The sequence below is a fragment of the Natator depressus genome, chromosome 2 (assembly GCF_965152275.1).
Source record: "Natator depressus isolate rNatDep1 chromosome 2, rNatDep2.hap1, whole genome shotgun sequence".
NCBI lineage: Eukaryota > Metazoa > Chordata > Testudines > Cheloniidae > Natator > Natator depressus.
In genome coordinates this window covers 47,412,892-47,431,598 of record NC_134235.1, presented here as the reverse complement: position 1 = coordinate 47,431,598, position 18,707 = coordinate 47,412,892, and the positions used below count along the sequence as shown (strand labels likewise).

Below are 18,707 nucleotides of genomic sequence, written 5' to 3'. Positions count from 1 at the left end.
TCTTCAAACACTGTGATGCTCTCTTGATAAATCAGGCATACAGTCTTCGAGTTCACGTTTGTGAAAAAATATTTTGCATTCCATTCTTTGTTGAAAACCTGACACTCAATGTCCACTTTCTTCAGCGCTCAGTTTTGAAAGGGAAAAGAAAATCCTAACTGCTGCCCTTATTTCAAACTGCTATTTTACAAGATTGCACACACTTCATGCAGGGCCTCGTTTTCAAAAGAGGTGCCACAGCAACTGGTTTTTTTTTTTAAAAAAATCAGAAAAGACATGCTGCACCAGGGGCGTAGCCACGGGTGGGCCGTGGCCACCCACTTATCATCCAGGCCTACTCCATCACTTGCCCCACTCTGTTATACTATACAAAGCACACGGGATCTTTTATAAGAGAGAAGGCAAATACGCCATATTTATTGAAAATACAGCAGTTAGCATATGCTTTTCAGTCACACAACATACACACAAGTCCTGCAGATGGTCTTTATAGTTACCAATCTGTTGTAGCTGAAGTCAATCTAATGGCCAGTTAGATTGAGCACAAGTGAGGAGCTAGGCTCTGTCGGTCATGATCCGATGCTGTGAGGCTTTGCAGGACTGAACCCAGAGTTCCATGGCAAAACACCCCATCTTTATAGTTGTAAATTCCCATTTGAGTCCATGCATTTTTCAGTGTCATCCTGTAATCATTAGTCCTTAAGTAGTGTTAATCTTGGGGTTTTCCGCTGTTATCATTTGATGGTTATTGTTGGGCTTCCCATCGTTATATCCTATTTGTTGTCTCGCCTTCGGGGTGCCTGCCTCTCCTCTGAGGTCGTCAGTGCTGCTAACATGTTTAGCCTTGGATACAAAGGATATTTTCTGATCGTCTCCTGGTGTTTCCAAGTCTCTCACTTTTTCTTGACCATCTGAACATTTGTGATGGCTTTCACACCTTATCTTTTCCTGATGCATGCATTCCTCATTCACACAGTCTCTCACAGAAACCTTCAAAGGTATACAGAATACATTGTAAATTAAGTCTTGCTAAATCTTATAACTAAAACAATTCACATTGGGGCTTCAGGACCTCAACATTTCTCTAATCTATTTATCATAGACACAATACAAAATCCTATATTTTATTAACTAAACTTTATAACAGGTCCTAATTGTAATACATATGGGAAACAGGATCCCAGTCTCAGACAGTCATTCCTTTCTGTTATTCAAAAAGGGTGGCTGGCAGAATGAAATCAAAGTTTATATCAGTTCTTATAGTAGAATTATAAAATCCTGCTCCTACAACTCGACTGGTCCTCCTTCACCTGGACCCCCTGCCCTGAGCCCCCGCCGCGGTCCTCCTTCACCTGGACCCCCTGCCCTGAGCCCCCGCCGCGGTCCTCCTTCACCTCGACCCCCTGCCCTGAGCCCCCGCCGCGGTCCTCCTTCACCTGGACCCCCTGCCCTGAGCCCCCGCCGCGGTCCTCCTTCACCTCGACCCCCTGCTGCACCCCACACCCCTCCTGCACCCCAACCCGCTGCACCCGGCACCCGGACCCCTCTACCTTGAGCCCGCCGCCGCACCCCGCACCTCAACCCCCTGCCCTGAGCCCCCTGCTGAACCCCACTGCACCCCTCCTGAGCCCCCTGCTGCACCCCGCACTCCTGCACCCCAAACCCCTGCCCTGAGTATCCTGCACCCCTCCTGTACCCCCTGGGGGCAGGGAGGAGGCGGAGTTGAGTTGGGGATTTTGGGGAACGGGTTGGAATGAGGGCAGGGAAGGGGTGGGAAGAGGTGGGGCAGGGCCTCATGGAAGGGGGGGAGTGGGGGTGGGGGTCAGTGATGCGGCCCTCGGGTCAATGTACTAGTCCTCGTGGTCATTTGAGTTTGAGACCCCTGGGCTAGAGTATTAACAGGATAGTTTCTGAGTTTTTGTAGATTTAGAAAAGACATATAATTAAGTGGCTGGAAGGATGCTCATACCAGTGCTGAGGAAATATGTTGTGTCTGAGAATTTAAAACAGTGATCCGAACACTTTTTGAAATGACAAGTCCCTTTGAGGTAAAAGCTGGACTGTACTGGGGGGCTGTCGTTTCCTGCTCCTGAACTGAAGAGAGGACACTTTTTGTTGAATGTGATATTCAGAAACAATCCTAAATCTGTACAATCTAGCAGAACTTCGTGCGAATAAGGCTTCAGCAGTCAGTGTCTAAGTATGTATAAACAAAAATACCCTGTCTTCTAAGTTGTCTCACTACTGCAGGACGGCACTTTGTAAAAACTCTTGGCTCTGTAGAAAGGCCAAATGGCAAGACCTTGTACTGAAAATATCTTCGTGCTGCCACTATATTGAGGTGCTTCTGATGATTTGGCCAGATAAAAATATGGAAATATGCATCTTTTAAACTAAGGGTTAGGAACCAGTCCATAATTGAAACCGAGGGAATTGTGGAGGCTAGGCTTACAATGTTGTCCTTTGATTCCTTGGTGAGTGTTCTTTATTTATCTATTAAATCTGCGTTTATTGTTATCACATTGGGGAGAAGGGTGAGCAAGTTACACACCTTGATGACAAACCCTCCATTTACTATTTTTCAAAAAGACATGGTGGTCTTAGACCTGATCCCACGTTTTTACCAATAATATTATCAGAGTTTCACAACATACAATTAATTTGCCACTGCTTTTTCCCAAAGCCATGTTTTAATAAAGGGCAATCTGCCTTATGTACTTCAGATGCTAGAAGGGTATTAGCATGTTGTTTAAATAGAACTAAAGATCTTAGGAGGTCTTCTGGTTATTTGTTTATTCTACTAAGAATCATGTGGGTTATAATTTATATGCTAAAATACAGATTTCCAGTTGGGTAAAACAGTGTTTCCTTGAATGCCACAAGTTAGCAGTAGTCACTGTGCCTAAAGTTGTGACATCTCATTCAACAAGGGCCGTGGCAGGATCTTTTGCTTGTCTTAAACATGTTCCTGTTGGGGAAATCTGTAAGGCTGCTACTTGAAAGTCACTTTATGTTTACTAAACATTATGCTTTGGATTTGGCTTCAAGAGTGGATGCTAGATTTGGTGGAGTAGTGCTTCAATTGTTTTTAATAATCATAGAAGATTAGGGTTGGAAGAGACCTCAGGAGGTCATCTAGTCCAACCCCCTGCTCAAGTCTGTTCCCTCCTCCTGAGTTTTTCAGCACTCCTTACGAAACTGTTCCTAAGTGGGAATATGTAGAGTCACTCAAAGAAGAAATGAAGGTTACTTCTAACCAGAGTTGTTCTTCGAGTGCTTGCTCATATCCATTCCAAGTCAGGTGTGCCCACACATCTTACTTGGAATGGACATGAGCAACACATCTCGAAGAACAACAGTTACAAAAGGTAGGTAACCGTTATTTCTTTCAGATGACTCTGCACATTCACACTTCCTGCTCACCCTCCCTTCTTCCTCGTTCCTATTTTGGTTTCTCTGGGTCAGCAGTTGGAAGGAACTGAGGTGGTAGGGTGCACAATGCCTCCTTATATAGCCTTGCCATCAGAACATTTAAAGACACTGAGGGAAGGAGTAGAGGATACACATGCACTCCAACAGGTACTGGTTGGAGAATGTTCCACCATTAGGCTTCACTCGTTGGCGCGTTACCCATATTGTGAATATACAGAGTCATCTTGAACTCTGGTTGCAAGTACCAACCCTTCGTTTATTTACATATATAAACTAGAGTTTAAGTAAATTATCTTAGGTTCACAATGGATTGGGGATTGGCTAAAGGTCTGTAATAGAGGTAGGGGAAGCACAGCCTTAATTGAAGAAGCTGCCTGTTGTGCCATTTTACTTGTAAGTCTTCGGCGACATGGAACGTAGCTCATTAGAATCTAGAAGGTGTAATCTTAAAATGTATATCTTCTTTCAGTGGATGAAATTTACTTCATGTTTATCATTTAAAAAATAAATTGTATCAAAAAGCTATCTGTTGTATAAAATGTTCTTACTTTGTACTTCCCAGTTAATGGTGAGTCATCGTCAGCTGCACCGGAAGCTGATAATGCTGCCTCTGAGGCTTTTATGGGTTCTGTAGAAACCCCCATGTCTACAGATTGCACTAACACAATTACAGAACCTCCATCAACAACGGAAACAGTTAGTTATTCTGAAAACAGCACATCTTCTACAGTCCCCATTGTGTCTGCTGGACTTGAAGCTGTAACTACCACAGACCCTGCATCCTCTAATACCAGAAGCAGCACCACTGCAGAAGCAGCAAAACCAAGGGAATCTTCAAGTGCATCTGGGGAACCTGTGAGACAGCAGCCTGGTAGTACCAGTACAGAACCTTTGCCACCAGGGTATGTGGGCTTGGTTTTAATTAATAATATGTTCTAATCCTATCTGGCCTGAACACATTTATATATAGACACAGATATTTTATTATGGCTCTGGATTGCCAAATACCGTCCAGTTGGCTGAGACATAGTTATTTGATCTAAAATAGTTTTGCAGTATTGGAGTCCTAACTGGGTGGAAGCTTTTGGTGCCAGAAACTACTAACAGGCTGCTCGTTTGCTGAGACAGTGATATGACCTATATAGAAGAGCCTCAAGACATTCTGGGCAAAAAGAATCTTCATTTGAGATATTTAAACTTGGGGCATAGTTCCTTGCTCATCTACTTTTGAAGCTTGTTACATATGTAGGGATCAAAAATAGTGTTTGTGTGGGGGAGAAGAATGCAGTAAAAATGTATTGAAAATACTTTGACACTAACAGGGGTATCTGGAGTTGTGTCCCAAAAATGTTCTGAATACAAATAAAATTGTAAAGGGGGTGCATGTGTGTGTAAAAAGGATAGAAATTATAAAATTCCAAGGTAGTCATGGTGCTTGCAACTACTGCATTAACACTGAAGCTGTCCTATTAGTTGTCACATGACAAACTAGAATTGAGAGGTGCTCACTGAAGTTAACAGAAACTGAAGCACATTTTAAGGGTATACTAAAACATATGTTGACTGGAATTTTTAACTTTTTTGGAAATACGTTGTCTCCTTGAGTGGAAAATGTTACTTCAGTGGCAATGTTTATTTACTGTTGCCTGATCTATTGATCACTGCTTCAGTGGAACTTAGACTTGTACTTACAAGGGCACTCTGTCCCTTGCGCTTAGCCAGTTGCATTGCTACCTTATCCCCTGCTTCCTGTGTTTGGTGCTTTAGTAAGCTACAGAGGGACTACTTGCTCCTCTTTGCACAATGCTTCCACTGGGATGGGGGTGCTTCCATTGAAAGCCCCATCTCCAGCTAACGCTTTTTCACTTTTACATGAAACAGGTGGCACATCAAATCCCAGGGGTTTGGGTGCTCAAAGACATCCTGCCTGTACTCCTGAATTGAACCTCTGCCACGCTTCTTAATATATGTTAACATAAAACTTCTAATGCTGTGGCTAAAAAAACATGGCCACAGGTTGGTCCTCTAGGCTCTTTGTTTAATGTGGAGAAATTAGTTAGTTTAAGTTTGAGTTTCAATTTTCAGAAAATCAATGGGCTAGATTCATGAAATGTCAGTGGGTATGAGGGGGATCTCCCTTTTATAACCTTTAGCCCAGTAGTTAGAGTACTCTCATGGAATGCTAGAGAGAGGATTTGAACTTGAGTCTCTCACATTGCAGGATAGTGTCCTAGCTACTGGGACCTTAGAGACTAACAAATTTAGTAGAGCATAAGCTTTCGTGGGCTACAGCCCACTTCATCGGAATAGCATCCGATGAAGTGGGCTGTAGCCCACGAAAGCTTATGCTCTAATAAATTTGTTAGTCTCTAAGGTGCCACAAGTACTCCTGTTCTTTTTGCGGATACAGACTAACACGGCTGCTACTCTGAAACCTAGCTACTGGGCTGAGTGATGGGATGGGATGCTCTGTTGTGGTCTTTTTCAGTCTGTCCCGTTGGAGGAGTTCCACATTTTATAAATAAATAGTCATTGTAGCACGGACTTGAACTTGCATTTCCCACACCTTAGGTGAGAACCCTAACCACGAGGCTACAGAGTCATTCTCATGCTCTTTCTCTAGCAGTATGACTGCTGCCACAGTTTTGGGGATGACCCTGTTTAGGGGGATCGAACTCCACTGAAGCTTTGCACACTAGCGGTAGGAGAAAGAAGGGTTGTGTGAGCTGGTGGAATGGTAGGGATGTGTCCAGGGGATCAATGCACTGGTCATATCCACTGGCCCCAAAACACTCTGTGTGTGTTGGGTGGGGAGAAAGAGGATAACTGCAGCCACTGCTCTACAAAGGCATTAGTATTGGTTTTGAAGTGGCCTAAATGCTAGCTACTGCTGGTTGGAGGTGAGAATTCCATAAATAGATTTTAAGGCCAGAAGAGACCATGAGATTGTCTAATCTGATCCCTTTATGCTACAGGCCCTTAAATTCCACCCAGTTACCCCTGTATTGAGTCTAATAATTTGTGTGTTGACTAAAGAATACCTTCCAAAAAAGTATCTAGTGTTGATCTGAAGACTTCAAGAGTTGACGAATCCAACGCTTGGATTGGTAGTTAGTTGCAATGGTTAATCAACCTTCACTGTTAAAATTTGTGCCTTATTTATCTGACTTTAGCTTCCAGTCATTGGTGGTTCTTACATCTTTCTCAGCTAAAGAGCCTTTTGGTACCTGGTATTTTCTCCCTGTGAATGTACTTATATACTGTAATCAAGTCGCCTCTCAGTTTCTTTTTTGATAATCTAAACAGATTTTACTCTGTAGGTCTCTCACTGTAAGGCATTTTATCCAGCCCTCAAATCACTTTTATGGCTCTTTATAGCACCCTCTCCATTTTTTTCAATATAATTTTTAAAATGCTCACCAGAACTGAATGCAGTGTTCTAGTATCGGTCTCACCAATGCCATTTACAGAAGTAAAATAGTCTCTCTATTCCTACTCGTGCTAAGCCCCTGTTTATACAACCAGGGATCACATTAGTCTTTTTTGCCACATCATCATCATGTTTGTCCACTATGACCCCCTTAATCCTTTTCAGAGTCACTGCTTTCTAGGATGCAGCCTCACATTTTGTAAGTATGGCCGGTATTCTTTGGAATATTGGTGTAAAGAGCTACTACATCCATGGTGGCCAGGATGGTGTTTTCAAGATCAAATGCATTGTAGTTTCCTCAGGAAGACGGTGGTGTCTTGAAGATAGCTAGGATTTCTGGTAGTGTAGGGTCTGAGGAGAGAGTCTGAATAGCCAGATAATCCTGCTGTAAGAGTGCCAATGCCTGAGATGATGGGGCATCCAGGATTTCCAGGTTTATGGATCTTGGGTAGCAGATACAGCAAACAGGAGAAGATCAAGAATGAGCTCTCAAAACTGGAGACTCTCTCATACAAAACCAACCTTCCACACAAACTTCCATGTGTCTGGACTTTACAAAAACCTACAAGATCAATAAAATGTCAGGACAATCAGAAGCAAGCACTTCCCAAAGTACCCAGCCAGGTCCAGGACAATAATTAGCAAAACTGTATGACTTTCATGTATGAAAGTCTGAGCAATTTAAAATGACATTCTACTTTTGTGTGTGTGTGTGTGTGTGTGTGCATGCGCTGTTTGGTGTTCTGTAATGTAATTTAAATTAAAATCCAGGATTATAACTGGAATGCAGGGTATTAGTTACCATGTGTTTAAGAAATGCTGAATAGTTATTGTGACTTTTTTCTGTATTGTAGTTTAAATAAATTATCAAAACAATTGTAAGTGGTGCGATTATATTGTGTTATTTTGACAAATAAAATATGCAGCATTTTGCTTAATTTTTAACTTTTTGGTGCAGAATCCACCCAGGAGTAGAGGGTAAAAAGAATTAACGTAAGATAGGACATAATGTGGCACACAAGCCTTTTCCGAGTGGGCAAATTTGACCCTTAGCCTTTAGAGTAAGGACTAGGATTGGATAACCCATTTGTTCGCTACCAGACTTTTTTTTTTTTGCTTGTCTGAAAATTTAATCAGAAGGCAACGTTTTCGTGTTGTTTAAAGACATGTCTTTTGTTTAAGATGGGAACAGAGAAAGGATCCTCATGGTAGAACCTATTATGTTGATCACAACACACGAACTACGACATGGGAAAGACCACAGCCTTTACCACCAGGGTAATGAAAGTTTATATACTACTATGAATGTTTTACTTACGTTAGTACCAAAAAGTATTTTTATTACATTTTGTTATTACAAGAAAAAAGTATAATTATACAAGTAGTATTTTTTGAAATCAGAAGTTCATAAAAGCAATACCACACATGTATTGCAACACCCCTCTCCCCAAAACAAAATAAAACAGCATAAATCTTTACCAGATAATGATCAGGATCATCATAGCTACTTTTATGTGAATGTTAGTGTTACATCTATTGCCGGTGCTTATCTTTTGCTGCTAATAATGTTGAATTATATATCCTTTTATTTAATGTTTAAATTTAAAGGGTACTTATTTTATGACCTTTTTGGTCTAGCTGTGCAGAAGAATAGTTGAAACTGTTTCCTTTGGAAGGCTAACAGTTGTTTCTAGAAATTTACATAAAATCTCAGAAACAGAACACCAGTGTGTTATATACAGCAGAAATTAAAATTTCTGCCTATCTCTCATCTCTATGTTGGAACTGAAACGTTAGCTAAGAATTTAGTGTACCACAGAAAATTAGTTTTGTACTTTTTACTGAAAATTATATAGCTCTTAACATTAGTATTTTTGTTTGTTAGCTGGGAAAGAAGGGTTGATGATCGTGGAAGAGTTTACTATGTGGATCATAACACAAGAACAACAACATGGCAGCGACCAACCATGGAATCAGTCAGGAACTTCGAGCAGTGGCAGTCTCAACGTAACCAACTACAGGGAGCTATGCAACAATTTAACCAACGATACCTCTATTCGGTAACTTTTAGCAAGCTATGAAATGTTAAGAAATATTTTTTCAGATATTTTTAACTTTACTGTTCCCCAGTGGCTTCAAAATTACACAACTGTATATATTGTGAGATGTTCATCTAGAAAGATGGTTAGCATCACTAACTTGAATAATGGATTCTATTTTAGAACCTTTACTTCTAAAGCTACTACCGGTGCAGGATTCTCACTGCTGGGTCTCCACTCTCCAGCTCAAGACCGGTCTACTTCCCAAGTACTTAAGGTTTTCGTTCCCTAAGGACAATAGTAACTGGTACAAGTGTACACCTTCTGACCTTAGGGGAAACTTCAGTTCTGCAGCTCAACCTCTTCTTTTGAGCATTGAGTTCTTTGGCACACTTGTCTTAGGGTGTTGGTTTGGTACTTAGGTGTTCTTGATTTTCTTTTAATCACTCAGCTTTTCATCAACATTCTGGTAGTTTGGCTTTCTTACTTTGGGGCCTGTTTTGAAGTATCTGCTTTTGTTCAACTGTGAAACTTCTTGCATGGTTTCTGTGTTTTCTCTCAGGTTGTCATTCATTCCTTCAATTTTATAGCTGATCAGCTTCAAGAAACGCCGGTTCTGAGATGGGGAAAGACATTAATGAACAGATTCACTGTATCCTGTAACTGGGAGTCAAGAATAGTGTTCAGGAGTGTTAAACTATCTACATATACCACCTAAGCAGTCAAATATTAGAGATCATGTCCAGACTCTTACTGAGGGACCCCTCTAGGAGACCCTCATAAGGTTGGTAGGAGGCCAGAGGCGCTCTGTGTGTGTGTGTGTGTGTGTGTGTGTGGTGGTGGGGACACGGGGTCATATACCTCCCCAAATTTCTGCCTTCCATTTACCACAGAGGTTTTCAAATTGTGGGGTGCATGGCTGGGTGTTCCCTAGGCAGGGTGGGCGACACAGGTCCGAGCCGCGCCCCTGACATGCTCGTGCCTCGTCCCCAAAGGAGCCCGGCGCTGGCTGGCAACACCCCCTAGAGCAGGTCACTGCCCATGGGGCCCGGCTGCCATGAGATGCTCCCCAAGGCACTTGCTCACTGCTGCCTTGGTGCTCAAGACTCTCCTGCTACTCTTCAGCTCAGAGGCAACACGTGAGATGGTCACATTGCCCCCACCCCCAACATTTAAATATTGTCCCCACACCATCAAGAGTTACACATTGTCTCTGTTTGAGGATGCACTGGATGCTTCAAAGGAAAAATCATTGAAGTGTAAGTCTGAGCCAATTTCAGCTTCTGAGCACTGGGATTCAGGGTTGACACTTCCTGCATTAGTACAGCTTTGCTCTGAACTCACTGGGTTAGCTTTCATCACCAAAGCATCCTATGACATCCTGTCTGAAACAGAGGATTCAACTATGCACTTAAAGTTGACTGTACTCAGCCCCAGTTTGCCTAATGAGGCACCACATAAGAAGAGTCAGGAATAGGCATAGAAAGATGCATCTCTTGTGACACCCTTGACTCCTGGCTGCTCTGCATCAAAGCCTCTGGTTTTTTTGCTCTGTTTAGCTTTCAGGATTAGGAGACAGAACCAGTGTGACTCTCTGCAATGTGTATTCAGGGACCTTGCCAAGTTGCCCCAGGTTATCTCCAAGACTGTCTTGAGGGATGCAGTATCATCTTTGACACTTAACAGACTTCTCAACACAGTTGGAGTGCGTTTTGCTCTGTTGATGTACAAAGCACTGGCCCTGGTGCTGGTATTCCTGGTATCTTGTGCCTAAGTTCTTAGTGCAACCAGGGCTGACACCTTCTGAGACACTGTCTTGAAGCTTCTGGCACTCTAATCAATTGTCACCTGAATGGGTGCAGGGTGATGATCAGGGAGATGGCTGTTGTTTGGACTGGGATGAACTGGGTGAGTCTTCTGATGCCTAATATATTTCTGTTTCCCCCTAATTTCTTTAAAAGCTGACTAAATTGGCAGATATTGAAATAGTGTCACTCCCAGCAATCTACACAGATCACAATTGTTCTCAGAAGGTTTCTGCACCATTGCACCCTATTTCAGACCATTTCGTGAAGATATATCAGGACACCTCATCTGTCCTGTCTCTGAGATTTTTCAGGAAAAGTTTCGTTCTTTTCAAGGTCATCCACTACTTTCCCATGTGAACCATGGGGTTCAAAAGGGAGCTAGATAGATTTATGGACGATAGGTCCATCAATGGCTATTAGCCAGGATGGGCAGGAATGGTGTCCCTAGCCTCTGTTTGCCAGAAGCTGGGATTGGGTGACAGGGCGTGGATCACTTGATGATAACCTGTCGGATCATTCCCTTTGGGGCATCTGCCATTGGCCACTGTCAGAGGACAGGATACTGGGCTTGATGGACCTTTGGTCTGACCCACTATGGCCGCTCTTATGTTGTTATGAGCTTGGTGGTCATGCTAGCTTCGGATGTGGCCAGAGGGAAGACTAAGGAAACACACAGTATTGTGCCCCAGAACTTGAACTCTGATGCTAGAATTCATTTGTACTAAGAGGTTACCAGTCAATGGCTGGAGCCATTAATGTCGTGACCTGCCAGGTCAAAGAGCAGGTATAGCCTTAGGGAAAATAGGCCTTTGGTCTCGTCAGATTCCTTCCCCATGACAAGTATCATGAACTTAAATGAGTAGAGGAAAGGTGTGTGGGCCTGTCCCAGCATTAGGTGTACGTGGCCTTTGATGCAGGAGAGATAGTGTAAGAGCAGAGCTTGTCTGCAGGCCTCTAGCTTCTGACAGAAGGTTAAAAAGAAGAACTTGAGCACCTACTCTACAGAAGGATAACCTTTTTCAGGAAGAGATGGAGGCCTCTTGAGAGAAAGTGAAAGATTTGACAGTCATCCTGTGTTCTTTGTACCTGAGTCCGATCCTCTGGGCCCTACCTGTGGTGTAGGGAAAGGAATGTTGTACTTAAACCTTGCTTTCACATTGAAGGTTGGTCCCAAGGGCACTCTGGCTTAGTAGCATAAGTCCCTTTGAGAACCAAATGTCCAGTTTTTCTTTAAGGAACCTGTAGTTCCTGCTAACTCAGATATTGACTGGAATATTCTAAGGCCATTGGTTAACATGGGTATTCCCATAGTGGATCAAACTTGTTCTTATGTGGTGAGACAGGTGTTAAGGACTTTTCCCTTCACTGCTTCCCATCGTTCTTGTCACCCAGACAGAAAGCAGAGTACCAGAAGTCCAAAGTGCAGGCAATGTAATGTTTATTGGGGTTAGTTTCAAGCAAGCATATCCATAGCTCTGACACCACAGAGCCTTTTCCCAGTGTTCCGTTCCCCACTCCTCGTTCTTAGCAGGTATAATTATGCTGTAGTGCACACCCTTGATCCCACCCCTTACAATTTATGGTCATGTTCCGTTTTGGAGGGTCATGAGGCTGAGGGCTTTGTACTGCCTCTTTTGTATCCCATGGGCGGGTAAGGAGTGATGTTGTGCTTGGGTCAGAGACGGGCATTTCTTTGGCTTGTACTGTTTCTTATACCTTCCCCACATTGCCCCTCCCTAGTGGTTGCTTGACCTTGGCTAGAGAGGAGCCAGGTAGCCTTCCAGTCTATGCTCATATATTACACTCCCACCATACACAGTAATACTTTAGCTCTATCCCTATCTTTTCTCATTATACTAACAAACCCGTCTGATTGGGCAGAAGCAACACACAGTGTCTTTGTTCACATATATTAGTAAGGATATAAGAGAATCAAAAATCAAATCCAAAATTCTATCCCCAGGATAACAAACAGGTTTATATACTAACAGCAGGGAGAACAGAAGCTCCCACTCTACCTTCTCTACACCTGTAGTGTCCCTGTGAGTGTTTCATTTTAGGTGAATATGTGCCTTCAATCACAGATTTTTGGTAGCAGTGCCCTCTTGGACCATGCGTGCACTCTACACATCCCCCTGCCCTGTGTCTAGACTCTGTAGGACTGCACAGGTGAGCCGCCCTCACTCAGTTCCTTCTCAGTTGCCTTGGCCTCAGACAGAGCATTCAGCATCCCCATTTCAATTGGTCATGCTTGCCTCTGCTAGCCTTTAGTTAGTTGTTAGTTAGTTTAGTGTTTAATATAGTTTAGTTTAGTTAAATTTGTTGTTTTCTCTAAAGAGGATTGTTACTTGTCCTCTTTATTTCCCCCCTACTTCCTTTGGAGAGGTTCTCTGCTCTGTTGAGTGGGTTTGCCAGGATCACTAGGATTCAAACATTGCTTTACTTGCTGGGAGGGTATCCTAGTCAGCAATGGTCATTTCGAGTGCATTTGTTGCCTGAGGAACACCCCCCCCCCTCAGAATTGCAATTATTCTCAGTCATTAAGAGCAGGGCAAGGAAAAACCAGGCAAGTAAGCTCAAACTCCTGTGATGAAATGATCTCTTTTCCTGGCCTCAGATTCAGGTCAGGTGGCTCTCCCCTCCCAACCCACTGCCATATATCAGTCTCTGATTGAGCACGATGCTTGATCTGCCTTGGCATTGCAGTCACCCAAACCTTCAGGGAAGAAGTTGGAAGGTTCTGGGAAAGCTCTCTAAGAAGAGGAGTTCTAGTTCTCATAAATAACCTACATCTAAAAGATCTCAATCTCTGGAAAGATTAACAGTGTTCCAGCCCTCAGGTACCAGTCTGGGTAGTGTTAAGACTCCATGCTCCTAAGACTCTGAGCTCCTCTAGGGGTCGTGACCCGAAGCATGCTTCAGTACTATCAAAGCATGATCAGAGCAGCTGGGAGAAACAGCCTACTTCTAGCAGGTAGGTGTCAATGGACCTCCCACCACCTTTTTCGGTACCCAACATTGATTCCTTCAGTACTGCAAAAATCCAACCATACACCTCAGCAAACAATCACTTCGAAGCAGTCAGCATCATTGGTACCATCAAATTCCACTGCAAGGGACCTACCTAAGTAGAGCCTTACCTGCAGTACCATTAGTTCATCAGATACCATAGGAATTTAGATATTCCAGAGACCTGTTTGTGTTGGATGAGCTGAAGTCTCCTCTCTTGATGGGTACCGAGCACCTCTTGGTACTGAGATCTACACGGTCACCAGAATTACACCTCTCCTTGGTACCTCCTGATTCTCCATCGTTTTCTGGTGGAGATGCCCCTTTTGATGTTGAAGAGGACCTTTCCTCAGTCTCTCACATCTCAGTATAAAGCTCTCCCACCTGTCATTGTGGGAATCCTATTGTATTCCACTGTGGGTTTACGCGCAAGTCCAGAGCCAGAAAATTTTAAAGTAGTGTCTGCTGGCCTGTGTGTGTACCCTGGCTCACCTTGTGCCTCCATCCAGGGATAAAGGGCAGGGTGGACTGACAATCTCTCTAGTTCCTTTTCACTGCCACACAATTTGGATCAGAACCTCCAGTGTCTGTAGCTTCAGCCTACAAAATAAGGTTTAGATTTAGCTTTGTAAATAATTTTAGCGGTTTGTGTACTCTGTCTGGGGAAACACCCATTCCCTGTTCGAGTACTGAACTATGCCCAGGACTCTGGGCTTCAAACACTTTGTTTCCTGCCCATGATCCTTGTCAGTTAGCAATGACAACCAGCTCTGCCTGTACTGCCTTGGGGAAGCCCACATCATGGTGAGGTGCAGTCTCTGCCAATAGTTCCCCAGCCGTACCTGAGAAGGGCGGGAACTTCATCTCCAGAAATACCTCATGGAGAAGGCCATGAGGCCTCAATTAGACCCTGGCCAGGGAAACCCCTCCCCTCTCATACATCGGCCTGATTCAACAAGGAGTGCACCTACTGCTGTAAAGTCCACCTCTGGTGCAGGAGAATCTACCCTCACAGATCCCTCCCAGTGGGATCTTGTCGGAAATCTAGGAAGCACTCTCATAAGCATGAGACTAAGTCTTGCTCTAAATTCACTTCGGAGAAGTCAAATTCATCTCGAGCAAGCCCATCAGCTTGGTGTGTGAGGACTTAGGATGTCCTTAAGTCCCAGAGACATGACAAAGCCCAAAAGCATTGGGCTACATCAGTACCCAACCACTATCCATCAGTACCATCATTTGCATTACTTCCTAAACTCCAGGATCTGCCAGCAGTGACAAAGACTGATCACGGTCAACTTCTTCTATCCATGGCATGGTCTTCCTTGGCAGCTACACAATCTCCTCTGATTCCAGCGGCTCAGATAAGTGAAACCTTTCTCTCACTGGGGAGATCTAAATCTGTTGCTGTTCCACAGGATGTTTTCGCTTTTCTGGATCCGGAATTCCCTCCATCAGGCCTCTCTGTTTCCAGAGAGATAACACCATCAAGGGAGATGACCTCTGGATTGGGCAGAAGCAGCACACAGTGTCTTTGTCAACTCTCCTCCAGAGGCACCAACAGTACTGCCCCTGGAGCCGGAATCGGCCTTCTCTTCATAAGGAGATTCTGAACCAGCTGATGAACCCCATCCTACATATCCTCCAACACCCAAAAGACCTACATCAGTTTGGGATTAACCTCTGCCTCATCTAACTCAGAGCTATTGGTACTCCATTCCTTGGAGGCCTCTACAACCACCTGTTGATCCCTCTTACTGGCTATATTGGGATTGTGGGGACCAGCACCTCCCTGCAGAGTTGGTCTGATCTGCTAAGGAGTCATCCCTTGTCTCCCCTTTTAAGGGGACACTCAGATCTACCCCTGGATCCTACAGTGGAGGAGGTACATTACACATGGATCTGGGAGTTCTGCAGTAACCAGTAAGACTGCCATCTTCATCTCCAAACGAAATGGAGAATCCTATGTCTCCATCTCCCCCTGATGACTTCAGACAGTTCCAGGACCACCTTCACAGAGTTTCTGGAGAACTACAGATGTATCTTGAATTGGTTCCTGTTAATGAAGCCATACTGGAGACAGTTAGGGGTGTGCCAAACTGTCCACTTGCATTCCCACCCACAAGAGGACGGAGAAGTGTTACTTTGTGCCAGCCAAAGGGACAGAATTTTTGTTTTCTCACCCCACTCCCAGCTTGGTCCAAACTTGCGGTGGTTCGGTCTTCTAGATTGGATGCTGCCCTTAGAAATGCAGTCTTGTCTTTAGTCTTGGACTTGACTCTGAAGATCCTCTTTCCAGCTGGGGATAATGCTTCGTAATTACCTGAAGTGAGTATCCAGTGAAACACTACTTGAAGAACGAGAGGTTACTCACCCTGTGCAGTAACTGGAGTTTTGAGATGTGTGTCCCTATGGCTACTCCATTACCCACTCTCTTTCCCCTCTTCTTCAGAATTTCCTCTCTGGGGCTCTGCGGTGGAGAAGGAACTGAGGGTGGTTTGCCCATATGGCCCTATATAGTCTCAGTGCGGGGCATAAGGATGTGTAGGGCTCCTGTGTGGGCCATATGGGCACTGTTACCAAAAAATCGAATTGAAGGCACATGGGGCACGTGCTCCCTTGAAATAGAGCACCCAGAGGAATATGCATCTAGAAGAATTCCAGTTCCTGCATAAGGTAAGTAACCATTCCTTATTTCGTATATTTTTTTATCGTGTCCTCTTTTGCTCATCCCCCGTTTAAGGAAAAGGACCCCATTCTTTTTTCAGTCTTTCTTGAAGTGCAGCAATGGTGTGCAGTCATCTCTAAGGGAGTGATCTGGTACTTTCCTATGCTAAGGATGTACTTAGGTACCAAAATATCTTAAGAACTTGGGGTGTTCTGCTTGTTTTGTGCTATGAGAGCTGTGGAGTCTCAGGAATGAGAATCCTGCAATATATCAGAGAAGCAGAAATATACAGCAAGTAATTTTTCCCTCTCATGATCCTAATAGCAGCTGATGCTTTGAGACACTTTGAAAAAACATTCTGTTTTCAAACGAATATGTTCATTTATCACTTTTTCCTCTGTATTCTTTATTGCTAAAGATGTCTGCTTATATGCAGAATCCTTAAGAGTTAATAGGTTCTAGGGGTCCTTCTGAGGCAAAAATCATTGTTTATAATACCAAAATGTGATCAGCATAATTATGATTTCAAGTAGTATATAATTAAAAATACTGATGCACTCTTAGGAAACAAAGATACTGTTTGAAAGCCATTAATCTTAGTGCTCAAAAAAAGAGAGAAGAGAAATGTAGAAAATGTTAAGTTGGCAGGATTGTCTGTTGCAAGTACAATGTATTTCAAATTTTTATAACAGTGCAATTATTTCTTAAAACAGAAATAGGAAAACAGTATAATTATATGTAATTGCACTTTTCTAAGTACAATTTTTCAAAGTACAATATTTGTGCTCTGTGTTCATGGAATTATACCACCTTCATCTAAAATATGGCCTGCCTTTGCTTTAATGATATCTTTTACCATTATCACTGATTTTCAGGCCAACTTGAAACATGTTTACTTTTTTCTCTTCAGAATGCATTAGGCAACTGTTACAATGTATCCTCTCTGACCTTATATTCACCAGTCCTAATTTGGTGACCCACTTTATGATCGGTCAGTCAGACACCAATATTCAAAAAGGAAAGAGAAATTGGGTGTTTGATGGCTTACTTGCTTCTCTTTACAACTGCTTTCCATATATTTGTCATGTTTGGTGGATAGTTCAGTTGCATTAGCTACAGTTCCCATTAATAGTAAAACAAAAACATTGAAGAATGATGATAAAACAAGAAACAAATATTAAGGAGAACGCATTTGTTGGCTACAGCGCTGCTGTATGTTTTTCTATTACAGAGTAACTACAATTAATCTGCATACAGATTAGAACAATTTAGTGCTCTGAGTTTGCCTCTGAAAGGAGGAGGAAGCTATTTGCAGATAAATTATAGAAAAGCTGAAGTGAGATGTTTGATGGTGGATTTTGTTACCCAAAGGATTGGATTAGCTCTCCCTTAGTGGTAAAAGAACCTATCTGTTGACCTGAGTGGCCAAAACGACATCATCTTAAGATAAGAAGTGCAGTCAGGGTAACCAAACAATTTTAACTCCTCCCTGTAGTGATACCATGAGAAGAAAAAATAAGTCTCATAAAAAAAAATCAGTTTACTCTATTCTGGGACCACTAACACTAACATGTGTTAGTCATAATCATATGGTTATTGCATAACATTAGTATAGACCAGAGTTAAGGTGGTTGAGGTGCCTTAACTCTGCATTTCTTAGCTTAACAGGTTTGGATTTCTTTTAAATGTAACCTTAACTGAATTTGCTGGGTTTGTAATGGTTGGTTTTGGAATTATTACAACATCTCTATAACAAAAAATTATATAAAAAATAACAAAAAAGACAACCCAATGCAGCTTCTGTGAAATAAAATTGTGCCTCCCCAGTCTGTTAATTGTTTGAGACTCAACAAAATAGTAGATAATGGAGAACTATGATATACATTATGATATATACATAATTATATATGTTAGTTAGAAGCACGGGCAGGAGATGCACAGTTTTCTTTTACACAAGCTATGTTGGTTTGTCTGTGTCATAGATGTTTTAAGGCTCTGTTTATCATTTCACCTATTTTGCCTTGAACTGAAATAAAGCTCTCTAATTTGTAACTTCCAGGATCATCTTTAGTGCCTTTTTAAAGCTATTTACAATATTTGCTCCTCCAGTTTTGTAGCTGATTTTAAGGAGAGGTTGCATGTTTTCGTTATCAGCTCATACACTTCATTCTTATGTTCCTTCAAAAATCTTGGCTGCATACATGCCATCCAGTCTGGAGATCTGTAGTGGTTTTGTATCATCAGTTTGTTCCAGCATGTCTTTTTACAAACATCTTAATCTCTGATCGTGTCTTCTCTTTATTACCTAAAAAGAGGAGATCTAG

The 18,707-nt window shown here is 42.7% G+C and overlaps 1 protein-coding gene across 4 annotated transcripts in view; it reads left to right on the top strand.

The window, feature by feature from the left end:
* Window positions 1–18,707, top strand: part of WWP1 (WW domain containing E3 ubiquitin protein ligase 1) — a 168,564-nt gene that overhangs the window by 95,673 nt on the left and 54,184 nt on the right. For all 4 annotated transcript variants that reach the window (XM_074944151.1, XM_074944149.1, XM_074944150.1 and 1 more), the window contains 3 exons: window positions 3,995–4,334; window positions 8,045–8,140; window positions 8,748–8,922. In XM_074944151.1, coding sequence (XP_074800252.1) covers window positions 3,995–4,334; window positions 8,045–8,140; window positions 8,748–8,922 — 611 coding nt within the window. The remainder of the gene's footprint in view (window positions 1–3,994; window positions 4,335–8,044; window positions 8,141–8,747; window positions 8,923–18,707) is intronic.